The sequence below is a fragment of the Oncorhynchus masou genome, chromosome 25, assembly GCF_036934945.1.
Source record: "Oncorhynchus masou masou isolate Uvic2021 chromosome 25, UVic_Omas_1.1, whole genome shotgun sequence".
NCBI classification, from domain to species: domain Eukaryota; kingdom Metazoa; phylum Chordata; class Actinopteri; order Salmoniformes; family Salmonidae; genus Oncorhynchus; species Oncorhynchus masou.
Window position 1 is genome coordinate 29,319,644 of NC_088236.1, and position 20,430 is coordinate 29,340,073.

Sequence of the window (20,430 nt, forward strand, 5' to 3'; positions counted from 1 at the left end):
AGGGGATAGATTAGGGACGGGGAGATAGGGAAAGGTATTTTGTAGGGTGACGGGGAGGGAAGATGCTCCACTGAGATTTTGTTTGGGGTTGTTGTATAGTTAAATTAAAATACCATTATTGTAGTATATATGAAAATGATGAGTTGTAAAGAATGAATGGTATTGAAGGTAATAAATTATTTTTTATAAAAAAATAAAAAAAATAGGGCTGTTTCGGTTTTCGTACGTTTGTTATTTTGTTAGTTTGGCGTGTATAGTTTCCGTATTAAATAAAATGAATCACAACTACGCTGCATTTTGGTCCGCTCCTCCTTCCGACAACGAAAGCCGTGACAGCGGGAGGATGAGCGTCAAGGACCAGAATGGTCGGTAGTGGAAAGACATAGGAAGAAGAGAGCTCATGATACAGAAAGCAGTGGAGCGTCTAGTTAAGAAAGCATAAAGAAGGCCAAAGTAGGAAGCAAGAGTAATGATGTGTTGGAGTGGAAAGTGGTGATAGTGTTTGATGAGACCACACGTACACCCTATCCGACTAACTAATGCTGTAGAGAAAGAGGTAGTTGAAGTGAAATTATCTTGATTCATTGGAAATTGAAGGTTGCTAATAGTTTGTGGTAGCCAGGCCTAGCAATAGAAGATTCTGAAAATGGAAAAGCTTAATTTGACGAAGATTAAAAGCCATGTCCAGTGTGCTTATGCTAGATTGAAGGGAGTCATTACTAGGGTCCCAATATCTATGTCCATAGATGATATTAAAGAAAATGTGAAGGGAGGAAGAGTGATTGAGGACAAAAGGATCAGTAGGAAAGAAGATCAAAGAAGTGAACGCCTATCAGTGCTGCTGAGGTTTGAGAAGGTTGTGCCTGGGAAAGTACAGCTAAGATTCCTTAGTTTCAATGTCAGAGAATTTGCCCAGTTCCCATTTTTTTAATGCCAAAGAATGGGACATGTAGCTGTTCAATGTAAAGGAAGGATAGATGTGTCAAGTGTGGAGGGGAACATGATTATGGTGAATGTGGGAGCAATGTCAAGGTTAAGTGTTGTAATTGTGGGGGGAACATAGTGCAGCATTTGGTGGATGCCAGGTGCAGAGAGAGGCTCTGAGATATAGAATTAGTCATGATGTGTCATATGCAGAGGCTGTAAGACAGATTGGTGGAACTACAATGTGGAATCATGGAGCTTCCATGGCTGCTCCTGTAATAAGTGGACCTTGTCGGGTCTAATGTTTCTGCTGGTCCTGGCATGGTTTGGAGGCCTGTTCAGAAATCTTGTGCTCATGAATGTGTGGTGTCAAAGGTCACTTTGATAATGAATAAAGTTGACTTCATAGCTTTTATTGGTAAGGTTATCAATACGACTTGGGTGGAAAGCAGAAATGCCAGGTTGAAGATTATTGTGGAGACTGCAAAATAGATATTCGGGGTAACAGATGTTGCTGTTGAAATCATTGTTGTCATACTGAACAATCCCAAGGGTGGAGTGTTTCAGTATGATATAGATCAAGTTTAGGGGGGAGTGGGAGTGTTTGGTAGAAGTTAGTAGAGATTTAAATTATTTTAATTCATGGTAGTACAGAATTGGGCAGATCATGATTGATCGTACATTCCAGCACAGTAGGTGGCGGCATGCACCTAAACGATTGTTTGCGGACCGCCATGATATCATAGAAGATGATGACGAAGAAGACAACATGGATTGCATGTGTGTGTCATTTAGTCTGTGAGGGAACAGAGTTGCTCAAGCCTGAAATATTCTTTTGTTACATTTCAGTGGCATCGCCCAAATGACATGTCTGTGTGCTCTGAGGTTACGAAATAGAAGAAAGCTGTAAAGAAAGTAGTTTTGAATAGTTAGGGTCCATAGCGTGGACAATATTATAACCAAGAAAACCACCTGGTCACAAACAGTGGTTTTGTGTTGTGAAGTATAATACAAACTGCCTCAGTAAAAATTCAGCCATGGAGGATAACAAACTATGTGGCTTTGTCTATATAGATATAAAGCAGTATGGATCCGATTGAAGGGAAAGGTCGTAATTGTGTAATTTATCAGTTATATCATCATGACTCATGTAGCTACAGCATGTTCTGTTTATTCTCTGTTACAGATAGCCTGCATCTTTGTGGGACCCTCAAGCATTTGGATGAATGTAAATACAACATTCCCCTCTGGAGAAGAGAGATGATCTTCACAACATGGAATCAAAGACTGTACCATTGTGATTGCACCTGAAGGTGAGGCAGTAGCCGTATACCGGTACATACAGTATAATCTTGCAAGCTGGCACATTTGTGGCTCTATATTGAGCTCTTTCACTGTGATCAATTAAGAGGATCTGCGCTAACTTGCAGTTACCTTCCTTTAAATGGATTAGATAACTACTTTATGCATGATCACATCTCTGACACACACACGCATGCATACACACACACGTATGTATATACACAGACACCAGAAAACTGTGTCCCCCTATTTCCTTTCTGAAATTGTTTGCGTATTTCTCTTAACATCTCTTAATTCTTATCCACTGACTGTCTACTTGGATCATCGATCTCCTCTGTCCCTCCATCTCTCTCCGCTTCCTCCACCACATTGCTGGCTGGTCAGATCAGATACTTGGAGAGGACCAAGATTCTCCTATCCGTCCTGCAGGACTTTGTGTCTCTATTCTGCCTCGATGTGTGAAGTTTAAAAGACTGTCTTTGGGGAAAAGGTTGGCTCAATTAAAACATGTGATATATTTGCAAAGAGCCACAACTGCCCCTTAGACTTTTTAATGTGATCTCTTCACAAAGCTGATATTGCTAATTGTTACACGCAATGTGTCACTGTCCTACCTAGTGTCAATGTGATAACAATAATAAATGGGCTATAGCAGTATACTGTATACAGTTGAAACAGTGCTTGTGGGATCTAGTGTTAACATATAATATTTTATTTTATAAAAATAAAATAAAAACATTATTTTTGTGGGAGGGACTAATGCATGTATTTGAAAACATGGAGGAAAGAGGAAGACAATGCTCAGGGCACAAGTAAAGATACAAAAAGAGGGACTCCTGTTCGCCTCTAGAGACTATGTCTAAGGATCATTGAGCCCCCAAAAAACCTAGGCTGATGTCTCCCAAAAATCAGCACCCTTACCAGTTACCAGAATGGGAATAATTTTGTATTGTGTATACAGTATGCAATACATCTGTGTAACATCAACCTGTATGTTTTGCAAGCCTTATGCAAAACGGATTTGAGTTGCTGCTCGAAATACCATCCAGAAACCTTTGATCTCAACTGTAAATAATGATAATAACTGGATAATAACTAAATGAAAACTAGAGTTGTGACGTGTGAGAAGACCCCTGACAAATGGTTTTCATTTAATATATTTATATTAAGTCTGTGTACTTCTCGATTAAAATACTTAAATATAACCAATCTCTGTTTTTCGTTATCTCAGATTACAAACTTCCCGAATGTTGTAAAGGTGCACTATCTTTCAGCCAAGAGCCTTAAAAAATGCTCAGGAGGTGGCGCCCTCGTACTTTTACAAGTAAGGCGATTGACCACCTATCTTTACACATGTTAATTAATAATTGTTTCTTAATTTGAGTGTCATCAGTGGATAATGTTGAATTGTGTAGTGTAAACAGTGTTGCACTTCATACCTAAAGGCTTTTTGCTTTGAATCTTGTGTCAGCTTATCATAATTTACCTACATTGTCACCGCAATCAGAAAATTTACAAATTAAACCATGTGTATTAAACAAACTATGACGATACATACATACAATCTTAGTATTGATAATAAATTCTATTTTGGTGGTTCAATTTGTTGACGTGTTTATTGTAGGCTAAAGCGCAATGTATGCTGGGAACAGTAACTGTTGGCCTAAGAAACATGGCGTCTCACCGACAGCTGTGGGGTTTCCATTATCTGTCCGGCCACTAATAATCAGTTGTTGGACCACCATCGGAGCCGTTTTTCCTGCGTTCTTATCGTGTTTTGGTTATGCTCAGACTTCGTGTTCAGATGGAGAAGGCAGTCAATTACTAAACTATGCTCTAAATATTACGGTTTAGAGACAGTGTCACGCCCACTGCTCTGTAAAGACAGTACGATATGCTCAATGGTACAGTTGGTAGCGGAAGAAAGAACCTGCCCCACACAGTGCGATCAGCTGGCCGACCTATGTTCGCTAGCAAGCCTCGATAGCTAGCACCGTAGCAGCAAAGTGGTACCCACAAATATTTGGTAGTACGATTGGCGTTACCTAGCTAGCTGGGTCGGAGTAGGTCTGAGTTTCTCATCTGACTGACAGCATGTCTGTAGGGTAGTGTTGTCATTTCGGATTGGATTTGTTTTAATGTTCGACCTTTCTGGCATTTTTCTCGGAGGAGAGAGAGATGGGCTCCGGGGCCGTGGATTCGTCCCAGTGGTTGTCAGTGAAGGAAGAGACTATTTTCCTTCACGATGGACTGATTCGGGTCACGGATCTGGCTGAACTGCCCAGTGAAATCGGTGTGTCTGAGCAGGGGGACACTGAGCAGGAGGTGAGTACTGTTAGTCTGCATCTCAACGGTTGCATTTTGAATGTCTTTCTTGGAGGAAGCGAACACAGCTAACGTTAGTTAGCTAGCTAAATTGTCAAGCGCTAGCTACCTACCTGCTCAGCATTAACTAGTAGGGATTGCCAAGCAGCAAGTTATATAATTCCATATGAATAAAGTCACATTAATAGCAACACGTTTCGCTAGTCATGTCCATGTGTAACATTAGCTAGCTAAGGACGCAAACGTCGCCTTGACGAGGAGCATGACCAATAACTACGCTAGTTAACTAAAGAGAACATTGAAACATAACGTTGACCATTGTTTACAGTAACAGGCTAGTTAGCAGACAGTCTATAATTTGAAGATAATGTAGTGTTAGTTGCTATATGAATAACAGTGTGTAGGCATGATGACTCACGACGTAGCTAGCTAGCAAGGGTACCTTATTATCATGGCCTTTAAATCCCCACCCTTTGTGGGAACCGTGTCCCCTCTGGTCCAGACATTGGGTGCTCTTGAGTGGTTGCAGGCTATTATTGTTGTATTCATCAGCTCACCGACCTATTCTCACTTAAATTATTCAAAGCACATTGATTGGCATGGCACACAAACTGGAAAAATACAATAGGAAACAGTAAATTCAGCACTCTTGAAAGCTCCTCAAGCCAGTAAGTAGCCAAGAGGTCTTGTTCAGCACAGAATGCTTCATCATTGGCACGCTTGACAGTGCCTTTAGAAAGTATTCATTTGTCCTTTATTTAACTTGGCAAGTCAGTTAAGAACAAATTCTTATTTACAATGGCGGCCGAGGAAGAGTGGGTTATCTGCCTTGTTCAGGGGCAGAACGACAGATTTTTACCTTGTCAACTCAGGGATTCGATCTGGCAACCTTTCGGTTACTGGCCCAACACTCTAACCACGAGACTACCTGCCGTCCCTTGACTTATTCTATATTTTGTTGTTACAGCCTGAATTCAAAATTAATTACAAAGATTTTTTTCTTTCACCTAATCTACACTTCCTTCAGAAAGTATTCACACACAGCTTACTTTATCAAATCCTCCTTCAGTCACATGCAGATAAAACATTTTGATTTCTATAGTATCAGAAAGAGCATGTTCTGCAGTTTCTACGACCCTTGCCATAATCAAATATCTCAAAATTCAAGATTTCCAAATGTAACTTTATCCAAGAATTTCTATGCTGTCCATGCATTCAGCACAAGACCACTCGCATGGCAGCATTGCTCTGGCTACTAAGCAAAAAACAGTAACATACTAAACGTACAATAAAAATATGCTATTCTGTTTTCACTGGATGAGTGGGCGATAGAAATCAGATTGAAACAGATAATGGTGCATGTGACTTCAATGAACTGAATGATGAGGAGGGTGAAAAGGGTGATTGAATTTTATCTGAATAATGAGGATTGAATTTAGAACAATATTGTAATGATGATGAACAATTGTGGGTGGTCTAATTATTTTATTATGAAAGTCTGGAAATGGTATTTAAATTCCCCTCTTGAGAGTCAAATCAGACACTGAGTACAAAATACAATGTGTGTAGTTCACAATGGCAAGCCGAAACAAACTAATGTACGCACTGACAGCATTGCAAATGCTGCAGCATTTCGATAAGTTGGAGTAGGATGGAGGATCGGATATTGAGCTTGAAATCGACGTTGCTGATGAGTCTTCATCTGATTCTGATGTTCACTTCGATCCTTCGCCTCCGATGCCTGAACCTCGCCGCAGAAAAAACAGAACTGAGCAAACTGAGATGGTGATCTCAACTGCCACGATGAGACTGGAATCGGGGAGGGATGGCACGTTTTGGTAAGAAAAGAGTGACGAGTTTACGGTATGTGACGTGTAGATGTTGCAGCACATCAGCGATTGTACTGTTGCTCATGCGCACAGAAAAGGAAACAGTATGTGGGACGTGTCTGGACCTAAAGCTTTTATTGGACCTTTATATGTTCTGCGGGGCACATGATGGAAGAGCGTTGATGTGGAGTCATTTTGGTCTGATAGGTATGGGGTGGAGCATTCCACACAACCGCTTCAGAAAGATTATGCGACACCTGCGGCAGGTGCACACGAAACAAGGCCCATGAAAACTGCAGTGCCCCACACAGTGGTGGGATTTTGTTGGTGGGGTTTGCTCACACAAAGCCCCAACGCTGTATGCTGACTTGAGGTCGACCGATTAATCGGAATGTTTCATAACAATCGGACATCTGTATTTTTGGGCGCCGATTTAAAGAAGAAAAAAAAGAAAAGAAAAAAATCTAAAAATTTTTGTAATTTTTTTTTTTTATACCTTTATTTAACTTGGCAAGTCAGTTAAGAACACATTCTTATTTTCAATTACGGCCTAGGAATGGTGGGTTAACTGCCTTGTTCAGGGGCAGAATGACAGATTTTACCTTGTCAGCTTGGGGATTCCAATCTTGCAACCTTACAGTTTACTAGTCCAACGCAATAACGGCCTGCCTCTCTCTCGTTGCACTCCTTGTGGAGTAATGCAGTAAGCTAAGGAAAGTTGCTAGCTAGCATTAAACTTATCTTATAAAAGAACAATCAATCATAATCACTAGTTAACTACACATGGTTGATGATATTACTATATATTATCTAGCGTGTCCTGCGTTGCATATAATCTGACTGAGCATACAAGTATCTAAGTATCTAACTGAGCGGTGGTAGGCAGAAGCAGGCGCGTAAACATTCATTCAAACAGCACTTTCTTTGCGTTTTGTCAGCAGCTCTTCGTTGTGCGTCAAGCATTGCGCTGTTTATGACTTCAAGCCTATCAACTCCCGAGATGAGGCTGGTGTAACCGAAGTGAAATGGCTAGCTAGTTAGCGCGCGCTAATAGCGTTTCAAATGTCATTCGCTCTGAGCCTTCTAGTAGTTGTTCCCCTTGCTCTGCATGGGTAACGCTGCTTCGATGGTGGCTGTTGTCTTTGTGTTGCTGGTTCGAGCCCAGGGAGGAGCGAGGAGAGGGACGGAAGCTGTACTTTTACACTGGCAATACTAAAGTGCCAATAAGAACATCTAATAGTCAAAGGTTAATGAAATACAAATGGTATAGAGGGAAATAGTCCTATAATTCCTATAATAACTACAACCTAAAACTTCTTACCTGGGAATATTGAAGAATCGTGTTAAAAGGAACCACCAGCTTTCATATGTTCTCATGTTCTGAGCAAGGAACTGAAATGTTAGCTTTCTTACATAGCACATATTGCACTTATACTTTCTTTTCCCACACTTTGTTTTTGCATTATTTAAACCAAATTGAACATGTTTCATTATTTACTTGAGGCTAAATTGATTTTATTGTTGTATTATATTAAGTTAAAATAAGTGTTCATTACGCATGACCTTCAACCTTCGTCTCTCCCGAGCCTGTACGGGAGTTGTAGCGATGAGACAAGTTAGTAGCTACTAAACAATTGGATACATCATAATTGGGGAGTAAAATAAATAAATATGTGTTCATTCAGTATTGTTGTAATTGGCATTATTACAAATAAATAATCAGCCGATTAATCAGTATCAGCTTTTTTCGTGCTCCAATAATCGGTATCGGCGTTAGTCATCATCGGTCGACCTCTAGTGCTGACTGTGCACCCGAAGCATGAAGAGATTGATTCATGTATGTGTAAAGGCACGCATATAAGGACTCATTACAGTGTCCCACACAATCAACAAATTACTTTTTATTTCTTGTCATGAATATATTATCAAAAATATTTATTTATGCTATTTATCCTCTACAGTTGTTCTTGTACTTTTGTTTAGGAAAATGGAAAACAATTTCACCTGTGCACCTGGCTGGTAATTATATTATAATATTTTTAGTTTCTACTTTGTCAAAAATAAGCTGTAACTGGACTTAATTACTGTAACTCTATTACTAATCAAATCTACAAATAAAGTTGATCAAATAGATTACATTTTTTTTATTTATTGTAAGGTAAATGAAAATAGCCTATAGGCCTAGGTTTTTTCTAGGACTTTGTAGAATTATATAAAACATATCCTTTTTAATGTTTTTATTTCATTCAATTCATCATTTGCAATATGCACTATTTATCAAGTGTTGGTGCTTATGTTTGTACACCTTGTGGGTTGATATGCAGCTGATGCATATGCTAAATGGAACGCCCAGCTATGTTCTCTAGTGGGTACTTAAAGGCTGAAAGGCCAGGTGGTTCTAATGTTAAAAGGCCCTGTCCAGTCAACCCTGACATCATCATGGCTCCGGACTAACATTTTCCCCTGGTGTCACTGGTGCCTCTAACTAACTTTTTCAGTTGGTGGGACAAGCCCATGATTTGGTGGCACCCAAGAAATGTGTTTCGCTCTGTCGCACAATATAATTAATTTCATTCATCTTGTAAAGTCATTCACAATACTTTAATTAATGGTTCATTCATCTTAAACCCCACCTCTTCAAGTATTCACAATACTTAATGATTTAGATGCACTATTGTAAAGTGGCTGTTCCACTGGATGTCAGAAGGTGAATTCACCAATTTGTAAGTCGCTCTGGATAAGAGCGTCTGCTAAATGACTTAAATGTAAATGTATGTATTAAGTAAATAAGTTGTTACATCTAACATTTCCAAGCATGAATGCTTGATTCAAAATATTTTGTTGTGCAACTTAATCCAGTGATCGTCATGAATTTTAGGTTGACAATTAGGCTATTTGTGTTATTTTACTGTCAAAATAGGGTCTGATTTGTTTGTTTAATAGACATGAATTTGTCTTCATCTTTATGTGCATTAATATTATATAGGCCTAATTTAGTTGGTGCTCATTCACCACCTGAGGAAGTGGAAACTCAGAACACTTTCGCTCGATCACTAACTATAACACCTACTGCTAGTAGCCAGGTATTAATCTAATAGTAAATGTAATGTCCAAAATAAACTTTGCAATGAAGCCTAGTGCACGTGCAATGGCCGATGCGCAATTTTTGCACGCTCCTTATTTTAAAGCCATATCAGTGATGGTAGACCGAAACAGACAAATAAATGGGACATAGATTGATAGATGGTAACAGACAGATGGCATGCTACAGAGGAACACTGAGAATGAATCAACCTGAGAGGACTAGACTTTACTGCGTACACTGCCTGCTTCTAAAATGTTCTTATTTTTCATACGGATGGAGCAATGACTGGGGCGATGGAGCAGCTGTGCTAGCTAGCCATAGACCTGTGCCCCAGGTGCAGTAGTGTGACATCTTGTTTATGCTGTTTCATAGTAGGACTGGATTAGCTCTGGGTCTGACGGGTGGAGGTCAAAGCAAAGCCCTTATTGCCCATGCCACTCCTCAGAAGAGCGCAGTACCATTGGTTCAATTGCAGTACAGGACAAGTATGTGTTGCTTGTCCTCTCTGCAGTGGAAGTATGGATGGAATGTAACCTGAGCATCTGCAGTGTGTCTGGTTATTGTACTGTCACCACTGTTCACCCTCCCCCTGCTCTCACTAACCTCACTCTTATGTGAGAAGGAGTTAAACAGGGCTGCAGGAATCAGTGTATAATGAGGTGGGTCCCCCCCACATGAGATGCATGTTTTGGTTCTACCTCCAAAGAATAACAAAGGCTACTTATTCACAAATTGGGTGTGATAATTTCTATGTGGAGTTGATAAACATCAACAAATAGGGCACTAACAGCTGTCAGGCTGGCAAGCTAGCATGCTATATTACTAACCTTATCTAGCTAGGGTTAGCATGCTGCCTTGCTAACCTTATCTAGCTAGCTAATGTTATCGGTTGCTTTTTATATATTTTTTTGTACACCGTCTTCAAAAGATTAGCCAGCTCGCTCTATAGCCTTGTTCACACTGCAGGCCTAAATGCTCAAATCAGTTTTGTTTTTCAAATCTGTTTTGGAGTACTGACTGTCCAAACAGCAAGTTACAAGTTACCAAATTGTATTTGTGTGTTCAGACGGCAGTCATTTGCTGACATGGCTACACTAGTTGTTATATTACCTGCGGGTGTGTGTGCTGTGGCGTAAGCTGCTTAGTGGTACTCATGCTTCCTATCACTTAGAAGTTATTTAGCAAGCTAAGGTAACAACAATGCCTGCCATGGACATTTCTCATTTGCTTTGAATGTTCAAAGTCATAGTGTAAGTACACTCTTTAAAGCCTCAAAGGATAAGATGATCCAACTTTCAAAATGACTTCTTTTTGGCTAACCACAGCAGTCACTTAGCTAGCTAGGTAGCTGTTTAACCTTCTTGCGCATTCACACATTTGTTTTGTAAACAATAAACAAGCTAGTTAGCTAACACATGTTCTTGTCAAACTGTTAAGAGTAACGTTATCTCGCACCTACGAAGGTGGTTTGAAATGTGGAGCGAAATATCTGATACTTTGTGCTTTTTTTTGCTGTTCAGACTGCAGGAAAAAGAACGGAATCGGATATGCAAAAAAATTGGATTTGAGTTACTTCAAACTGCCAATGTGAACAAGGCTTATGGCTGGTTTTTGAGCTGGATAGTCATAAGCATTGATTTAGGGAGAACTTCACCACAGATGGGAACCACTGGCCTGTCTTTGACTTCGCCATCTATTGTTATCTTAAGTTTTGGCATCTTTCATAAATTGTAGGGATGCACGATATATCGGTAAGCATATCGGAATCGGCCGATATTAGCTAAAAATGTCATCATCGGCCGATGTGCAAAACCGATGTGAAAGCTGATGTGCATACCTATATAACGTAGGTAGATAACGTAATGACGCCACGGAGAATACAGGGCTACACGTGCAAAACAGCATTCCTAACCTCGCCCACAATGTCTGCTGTGTGGATTTATTTTGAAGTTTCAAAGGAAGATAACAAAAAGGCCATATGCAACGTTTGTGCTGCTATTATTTCCAGAGGGGAGAAAGTGAAATCTTTCAATATCACAAACCTAATTACTCATTTGAAAGTGCATCACCCCCAGACGTTCAGCGACTACTTAGAACTAAAGCAGAAAAAAACGAAACCAGTTCAAGTCAAACAGTCATTTGAAAGAGAGAATTTCAGTGAGACAACTCAAAGGTGAAAACTATTAACGCCAAGATAATGGAATTCATGGCCCTTGACAATCAACCGTTCTCTGTTGTGGATGATGTTGGCTTTTGCTGACTGGTTGAGCACCTCGAGTCCCGGTACACACTACCAAGGAGGCTCTATTTTTTAGATGTTGCCCTACCGTAGTTACACAGTATTGTTGAAACGCACATCCATGAGCTACTTGCTATTGGCGTCACTGCTATTAGCTTTACGACTGACATTTGGACCAGCGATGTCAGCCCCATGAGCACAGTTCGAAATGAACACCCGCCAAGTGCCAAATGCAGGTAGATTTTCCATTTGGTGAGAATCTCAGAAGGCAAACCGCCACACTGGAGGGTGAATGTTTGTACCAAAATAGCCATGTAATAAAATATCTGGCATGATGGCTCGGAGGAAATTATGTTTGCCAGCTTACCACAGACTGTCTCTAGTGCACGGCACTGTTTACCGTACGGGACATCGGCTACTCGACATCGCTCACTTATTACGGGTCTGCTGCTAGCTACCGTTCATTAAATAGCTGTTATGTGGCAACATTTACCTGGAGTAAACCAACCTTTAAAACGAAAACCCACCGAAGAAAAGGATGACGAATCACAAAGAGTTTTATGAGAAATGGAGGTTTGGAGATGGAGTTTCAAGAGGCTGGCTACAGTATGATGCAGAGGCTGTGGTGATGAGTTGTCCTGTATGTTGCCAGTATGCTAAAGATAAAAGCAGAGACAACTAATTTGTCATCAGAATTAAAATTATGAAGCTGGAGAACATTTGTGACCATGCACACAGCAAGTGTCACATTGCCTGCGTGTCTATGTCCCGGCCTCAATCGGAGCCTCTCCTTTTGACACCCTCTGTGATGGCGCTAATGGCAATGTCAGAGCAGACCAGCACGAAGATGAAGATACTGTTTAGGATTGTACATGCCATTGGCAAGAAGGTGAGACCACTTTCTGACTTGGAGTGGATGTGTGAGTAAGTGAAAATGTTGTTACTCTTGTAGCTAGACTAGTACTTTTTGTAGCGAGTTTAAGTCTATTTAGCAGACGTGGTCCAGTATTGTAGGTTATTTCTCAGCCGTTGATAAGCTTTGGTTCACCTCAAAATAGTGTATAAATTCCAGAAAATGATAAGCCTACTAATGCTGACATGGATCTCCATGCTTTCCTATGGCTCTGTAACATAATATTTTAATGTTTGTCTCCAGATGCTGGTTACATTTTAAAGCATTGTGGCACAATTTACTTTACTAGCCTTATCGTGTTGATTCTTAACGAAACAAAGGGTAGAAGGCTAATTTTGCACAATCAACTGCTGGATAACATGATTGTATATTTAATTATTATTGAATTAATTGATGTTTCATTTTTGCAGTTTAGATGGGGAAAAAAAGGAATCGCTGTGGGCTCAACATATAGAAATGAGAAGCAGGCCAAAGAGTTTACCTATTGCGTGCACTGGACCACTTCCTGCGAGGTTACCAGTGGCTTGTCCAGCACCTGGAACAGGTAGTGTCTCTAGATTGCTATGCTAAGTACTCAGCCATCATCAATATGTAATGTCCAGTAAAAAACAACAAACACGGTTACATCATGTTTCAATGCTTTATACACTGATAAAATGTGTCATATCTAAAAAAAAAAAATTGGATAGCAATTAATTGTCTATTTGTTCTTTATGTATTTCAGATTCAATCTGCTGATGCCCAAAATGCCAGAGGTGTCCAGCAGGCCAAGGCCAGGAAATACTACAGTACTGCAAGGGAGGCTGTTGTTATCCGCTTCTGTGGCTTCCTGCATGACACTTTAACACACCTGAGCAACCTGTCTGACTGTCTGCAGAGGTCCACCATCACCATAGCAGAAGCCCACAGCTCCTTGTGCTCAACACAGGCAGTACTTAAGGAGTACAAAACCAGGTATGTTTATTTAAACTGCAATAAGAAATACTTAAGAGAATTAAGAGAAATGATTATGTTAATAAGAGTGGGAGAGAGTGAGAGTGTGTTGCAAAGGAACATTCTGAAAGGATGGCCTTTTATCATCAGAGAAGGGCCCATGATGAAGGCCACAGATATGAGGGAATTTTGCTGACCAGAGGTGACAGCAAGACCCTCGTCACATCACAAGACATAATGCTTGACAGGCTAGTCGAGAGTATGACTGACAGGTTCCAGGATGCCTGTGTGAGGGTCCTGTGTGCCACCAAGCTGGTCAGCTTCACCAACTGGCCAGTGTCAGGAGATGCAGCAGCAGGTTACTTTATGTTTTTTATTACAGGTCAGTCAGGTTCATTATCATATTTTTATAGTTTGAGAATTAAAACTGCATGATGCTGGTTGTAATGTATTTAATTATTCTAGATTTTGGAGACATTGAACTGGAAACCCTGGTGGACCACTTCCTGTCCTGGAGACCTCTGGCATCCATGTTGAAAGGATCCCTGACCAGTGAACTGTCCTGGAGACCTCTGGCATCCATGTTGAAAGGATCCCTGACCAGTGAACTGTCCTGGAGACCTCTGGCATCCATGTTGAAAGGATCCCTGACCAGGTGAACTGTCCTGGAGACCTCTGGCATCCATGTTGAAAGGATCCCTGACCAGGTGAACTGTCCTGGAGACCTCTGGCATCCATGTTGAAAGGATCCCTGACCAGGTGAACTGTCCTGGAGACCTCTGGCATCCATGTTGAAAGGATCCCTGACCAGTGAACTGTCCTGGAGACCTCTGGCATCCATGTTGAAAGGATCCCTGACCAGTGAACTGTCCTGAAGGTGCTGATGTACCAAGAGTCCCAGTCCCTGCAGAAGATGTCCTGGTTCCTTGTCAACAGGAGCCATCAGCATTCCTGTCCTAGTTTTCTGGCATTTGTTGACCTGGTCCTGTCCTTCCTGCCTCCATAGCTGAATGTGAAAGAGGTTTTAATACCATGAAACAGGTGAAAACCGATTGGCGGTCCAACCTAAAGTCTGACACACTGTCAGATCTCCTTATGGTCCAGCTGTCCTCTCCAGAGATCAGGGAGTATGATCCTTTAAAAGTATTGATGCTGTGACACCAGGACTCTGTCAGGAGCAGGAGGCCAGACTTCATGGACCATGCAAAGAAAGGGTGAGGAGTTCTGAGGTTTAAGTTGATTAAAATGATTAAGCATCTGATAGGTTTACAAAACCTTCAAATGTACTTTTATGTTTGATCCTTAAGTACATTTAATAGCAAATACTTCAGTAGAATTTTGAGTTCAAGACTTCTTCTGTTGTATTCAGGCTGGGAAATTAAATCTAGCCACAGCCAAAATGAACCAGCATCTGATAAGCCTCTTTTTTTAACCTGTATTTAATCAGGGTATTTCTAATCAAAGTAAAGGATTTGTAGACCTGCTTCCCCTGTTTCCCCTTTGTATCAGGAGAGCACCAGTTCTATGTCCACTGTACTTCTTATAATTGTATTTTACCATTGCTGTTGCCCTGTTTTCACTTCTATGTACTCTTATTCATTGTATCTTTTATATTTTGTTTATTTCATTGTGTGCCCAATGTTTGGTGTTTTTGCACTCTGTACAGCACTTTTGGTTAACTACAGTTGTTTTTAAATGTGCTCTACAAATAAACTTGATTTGATTAACTCTTGATCAATATGTAAAAAATTTGTTTCAAATCTTGCTCTTGCTTATTTAAGTTTGTATTCACATGTACTGAAATGAATGTATTTGTGACACGAAAAGGCAATTTATTATTTTGGATGGTAAAGAATATGTTTGGCTGGTGGATTTTTTTCATCTACCACTCCACTTGGCAGGTGAGACAACAAAGTACATTTCAAACACTGCCCATGAGCATGCTGACAGCACAGTGGGTCTGTCAGCACAGTGGGTCGACAAGGATTTTCTACAACAAAACTGCCGACACAGACCGTGGGGTTAACTTGCATAAGTACTCTACTAGAGTCTGTGAACAAGCGATTCGGTGGCATTCTCCCTGAGCCTCTTCTGTGTTGCCACCATGCTTGATGCTAGGTACAAGGACCGCGACTTCGATGCAGACAAGAAACATGGTTTACGTGAAATGTTAGACACAGCTGGACAAGATGGAAATGGACACAGTGACCGTGCGCACAGAGGAAGAGGACCCACGATAAGATGAGGCCACGGACAGACAGAGCTGAAACCTCACTCCTTGACATGTATGATGAAATCCTGGTTGATAATTAAACGAATGAACAATTTAACGAAACATTACAGCTGTAAGTGAAATGTTTTACTGGTAATGGGGACATATGTAAATGCCAACAAAATAACTTTTTGGTCAGTGTGTGTATGTCAACTATTTAACTGTAGTAGAATGCTTAAAAGGAAGCAAAATATTTTAATATCGGGTACTGGGTTTTTCGGGACAAGGGAAATATTGGATATCGGTATCGGACAAATTTCATATCGGTGCGTCCCTAATATGCATCCCTAATTATTTGCTGCTGGAAATACGTCAAGAAATAGTTGGAATAAGATGAAGCGCCGGTGATATTGAAAGATAGGCTAGCTGATATACGTTTTCTACATTGTATTGGACACGGTGCAATATTTTAGTAGGCTGCTAGCAGTCTTCAGCTGTGGGTACAGCAAAGCCAAGCCTGCCCAAGCTCAAGATTCTCATGAGGGAAGTGAAATGTTACGCTAAAATTACTTTGATCAGGACGTACAGTTGAAGTCAGAAGTTTACATACACTTAGGTTGGAGTCATTAAAACTTGTTTTTCAACCACTCCACAAATGTCTTCTTAACAAACTATAGTTTTGGCAAGTTGGTTTGGACATCTACGTGTGCATGACACAAGTCATTTTTCCAACAATTGCTTACAGACAGATTATTTCCATGTATCACAATTCCAATGGGTCAGAAGTTTACATATGCTAAGTTGACTGTGCCTTTAAAGAGCTTGGAAATTTCCAGAAAATTATGTATTGGCGTTAGAAGCTTCTGATAGGCTGACTTGACATAATTTGAGTCAATTGGAGGTGGACCTGTGGATGTATTTCAAGGCCTACCTTCAAACTCCGTGCCTCTTTGCTTGACATCATGGGAAATCAGCCAAGACCTCAGAAAACATTTGTAGACCTCGACAAGTCTGGTTCATTCTTGGGAGCAATTTCCAAATGCCGTTGCCTATGAGCACAAACCCACAGTCGCTGGACCAGACAGGACTGGCAAAAAGTGCTCTTTATTGACGAGTCGCGGTTTTGTCTCACCAGGGGTGAAGGTCGGATTCGCGTTACACCGAGCGTTACACCGAGGCCTGTACTCTGGAGCGGGATAGATTTGGAGGATCCGTCATGGTCTGGGGCTGTGTGTCACAGCATCATCAGACAGCTTGTTGTCATTGCAGGCAACATCAACGCTGTGCGTTACAGGGAAGACAACCTCCTCCCTCATGTGGTACCCTTCCTGCAGGCTGATCCTGAAATGACCCTCCAGCATGACAATGCCACCAGCCATACTGCTCATTCTGTGCGTGATTTACTGCAAGACTGGAATGTCAGTGTTCTGCAATGGCCAGTGAAGAGCCCGGATCTCAATCCCATTGAGAACGTCTGGGACCTGTTGGATCGGAGGGTGAGGGCTAGGGCCATTCCCCCCAGAATTTTCCGAGAACTTGCAGGTGCCCTGGTGGAAGAGTGGGGTAACATCTCACAGCAGGAACTGGCAAATCTGGTGCAGTCCATGAGGAGGAGATGTACTGCAGTACTTAATGCAGCTGGTGACCACAGCTGATACTGACTGTTACTTTTGATTTTGACCCCCCCCCCCCCCCCTCCCCCTTTGTTCAGGGACACATTATTCAATTTCTGTTAGTCACATGTCTGTGGAACATGTTTATGTCTCAGTTGTTGCATCTTGTTATGTTCATACAAATATTTACACATGTTAAGTTTGCTGAAAATAAACGCAGTTGACAGTGAGAGGACGTTTCTTTTTTTGCTGAGTTTATATCATACTTTGACTAAAATGATGACTTAACATTATGGGTCAGCTCTGGCCACTGTCTTTCCGCTTGAAAAAGTGGATTTCTACTGTTTCCCTATGTCATGTGACCTTATGGTCTAGTGTGGTTTATTAATTCCTGCCTCTCTATTTGGGCTAACTTTGCCAAACTCATGATTGATCAGGTCATCCAGCATCCCATCAGTCCATGGTGCTTAGATTCTGGCTATTTATGCCAGCATCATGGAGTAGAAGCCCTTCTGCAGAGCAAGGTGGAGAAGGTTGGTGCACAATCTCAGCCTCCAATGAACGTTAGTCTATCTGAAATTGAGTCAATAAAAAATGTGCCTATAAAATGGTGTAGTGGCGTCTTGGACTACACACTGTAATAGATACCTGGCTTAAGTGCTGCCTAAGTGCAGATGATGCGCAATATTGGTATTTTTATCTCCTCTGAAATAACCCCACAATCTCAATTTTTCACACCACTTATTTAGAAAAAGTATGTAATGTTGCATTTGACTGTTTCTCTGGGTAAGAACATCTGCAACATGAATAGAATTGTAATGTATTATTACTGTGCGTTAGAAATTCAACAAGGAGTAGTTTATTTCCACACTAATGTATTCTGGTTCTTTAATATATATCATTGGGTTTAAAGGGTCTAACTTCTTATTCCTCCCGCATATATTCAATTGAGCAACACATTTAAACAGCACATTGATAACTTGACCAAGAAACAGAAGTTGAAATTGGGTTTCTATTTTAGGAACATTAACTCTGGACACAGTGTATCAATGGTGCGTTAAGATTTATCACAAATGCAAGATCACTCACCCATCACTGTGATTTGTATGCCATGATGCAATGGACCCTCTGTTCACCAGGGGTCTAAAGCACTGGTGCACATTTGTGTACAAAGTATTGATAGGACAACTCCCTCTGTTCCTTACTGACCAGATCAGACACTCAATAGTCTTCTTTCACAGTCGCTGCTGTCCTTGTCTGTTCCTAAGGCTAGAACTGAGATTGGGAAACAATGTTTTTCCCATTATGCCCCTTCATCCTGGAACATGCTTCCAAAGATATTACAGTTAGGGGAGTTAGCGTACTTGCCTGTTTAAGACTGATCGACGACACTGTTTTTGATAGCTGCAGTTGTTTCTAATAAATGTATCTGTAAGTTGTGACACTGTCTTTTTTGTGTATTTCTTGTTGCAAGATTTTATGTACACGTTTTTATGTGTAGTTTTCCATCTTGCCAGGTCGCCCTCGCAAAATAGGTTTTTAACCTCAGGGTCAATCCTGGTTAAATAAAGGTTAAATAAATACAAATATTACACTGCTGCTACTGTTTATCTATCCTGTTGCCCTATCGCGTTACCCCTACCTACAGTGCATTCAAAAAGTATTCAGACACTGTGACTTTTTACACAATTTGTTATGTTACAGCCTTATTCTAAAATGTATTAAATGTTTTTTACCCCCCTCATCAATCTACACACAATACCTCATAATGACAAAGCAAAAACAGCTTTTTAGAAATGTGTTAAAAATCAAAACCTGAAATATCACGTTTACATAAGTATTCAGACTCTTTACTCAGTACTTTGTTGAAGCACCTTTGGCAGCGATTACAGCCCCGAGTCTTCTTCGGTATGACGCTACAAGCTTGGCACACCTGTATTTGGGGAGTTTCTCCAATTCTTCTCTGCAGATTCTCTCAAGCTCTGTCAGGTTGGATGGGGAGTGACGCTGCACAGCTATTTTCAGGTCTCTCCAGAAATGTTAAATCGGGTTCAAGACCAGGCTCTGGCTGGGCCACTCAAGGACATTCAGAGGCTTGTCCCTAAGCCACTACTGCGTTGTCTTGGTTGTGTCTTTAGGGTCATTGTTTTGTTGGAAGGTGAACCTTCACCCCAGTCTTGAGGCCCTGGGTGCTCTGGAGCAAGTTTTCATCAAGATTCTCTCTGTACTTTGCTCTGTTCGTCTTTCCCTTGATCCTGATTAGTCTCCAAGTCTCTGCCGCTGAAAAACATCTCCACAGCATGATGCTGCCACCACCGTGCTTCACCGTAGGGATGGTGCCAGTTTTCCTCCAGACATGACGCTTGGCACTCAGGCCAAATAGTTCAATCTTGGTTTCATCAGACCAGAGAATCTTGTTTCTCATGATTAGTCCTTTAGGTGGTTTTTGCTAAAGAACTCTTTAGCAAAAACCGGTAGGCTACTCACTAAGCAAGTAGTGTGTTGTCCTTTTCATGCACTTCCTGAACTTATCCCTATAGTCTTTAGCTAAGTGGGCTAATAGTCTTGTGACATACAGAAGACCTGGTTTGAACCCAGTCAGTCACAAGAGCAAGATTAAATAGAATGGAAAGGCTATTCTTAGAAGTATATGATAGGGCTATTCAACTATATCCACTTTCTATCGTGTCCTGCTCAGCCTGTGATCATCACGTCCATGTTCCAGTGTCTTTGCTATCATGAATGGGGTCATAATAGCTTATATCCAAAATGGTTCAAATGCTAGAGCCAAATTCATAGGAAGAAAATCAATTCAGAAACCGATAGAATCAAACGCTCTCTGTGGTAAACAGTAGATTCTATCTGGTCTCCTTTACCTTTCCTTGCTGGCACAGTACCAGGACGCTGTCTCTGGGTTTTATTTAGAGAACTAAATCTGAATACATCTGAGAAGTTGAATTCATGAAACTTGGATCAACTTGAAATTATATTCTGAATTTAGAGAACTGAATCTGAATACATCTGAGAAGTTGAATTTATGAAACTTGGATCAACT

General features: G+C 40.9%; 1 protein-coding gene and 1 long non-coding RNA gene across 3 annotated transcripts in view; both read left to right on the top strand.

Annotated features, from left to right (window-relative positions):
- The first annotated feature begins 3,897 nt into the window (after positions 1–3,897).
- Positions 3,898–20,430, top strand: part of LOC135514085 (probable E3 ubiquitin-protein ligase HECTD4) — a 68,616-nt gene continuing 52,083 nt past the window's right edge. The window contains exon 1 of the mRNA XM_064937279.1: positions 3,898–4,551. Within this exon, the coding sequence (XP_064793351.1) occupies positions 4,405–4,551 (147 nt within the window). The 5' untranslated portion in view covers positions 3,898–4,404. The remainder of the gene's footprint in view (positions 4,552–20,430) is intronic.
- Positions 9,162–16,017, top strand: LOC135514086 (uncharacterized). Of its 2 annotated transcripts, none has more exons than XR_010451628.1 (4): positions 9,162–13,161; positions 13,342–13,571; positions 13,701–13,932; positions 14,016–16,017. It is a non-coding gene; the product is annotated as an uncharacterized LOC135514086 (long non-coding RNA). The 2 variants fall into 2 exon arrangements; XR_010451629.1 differs by having other exon boundaries at positions 13,701–13,908.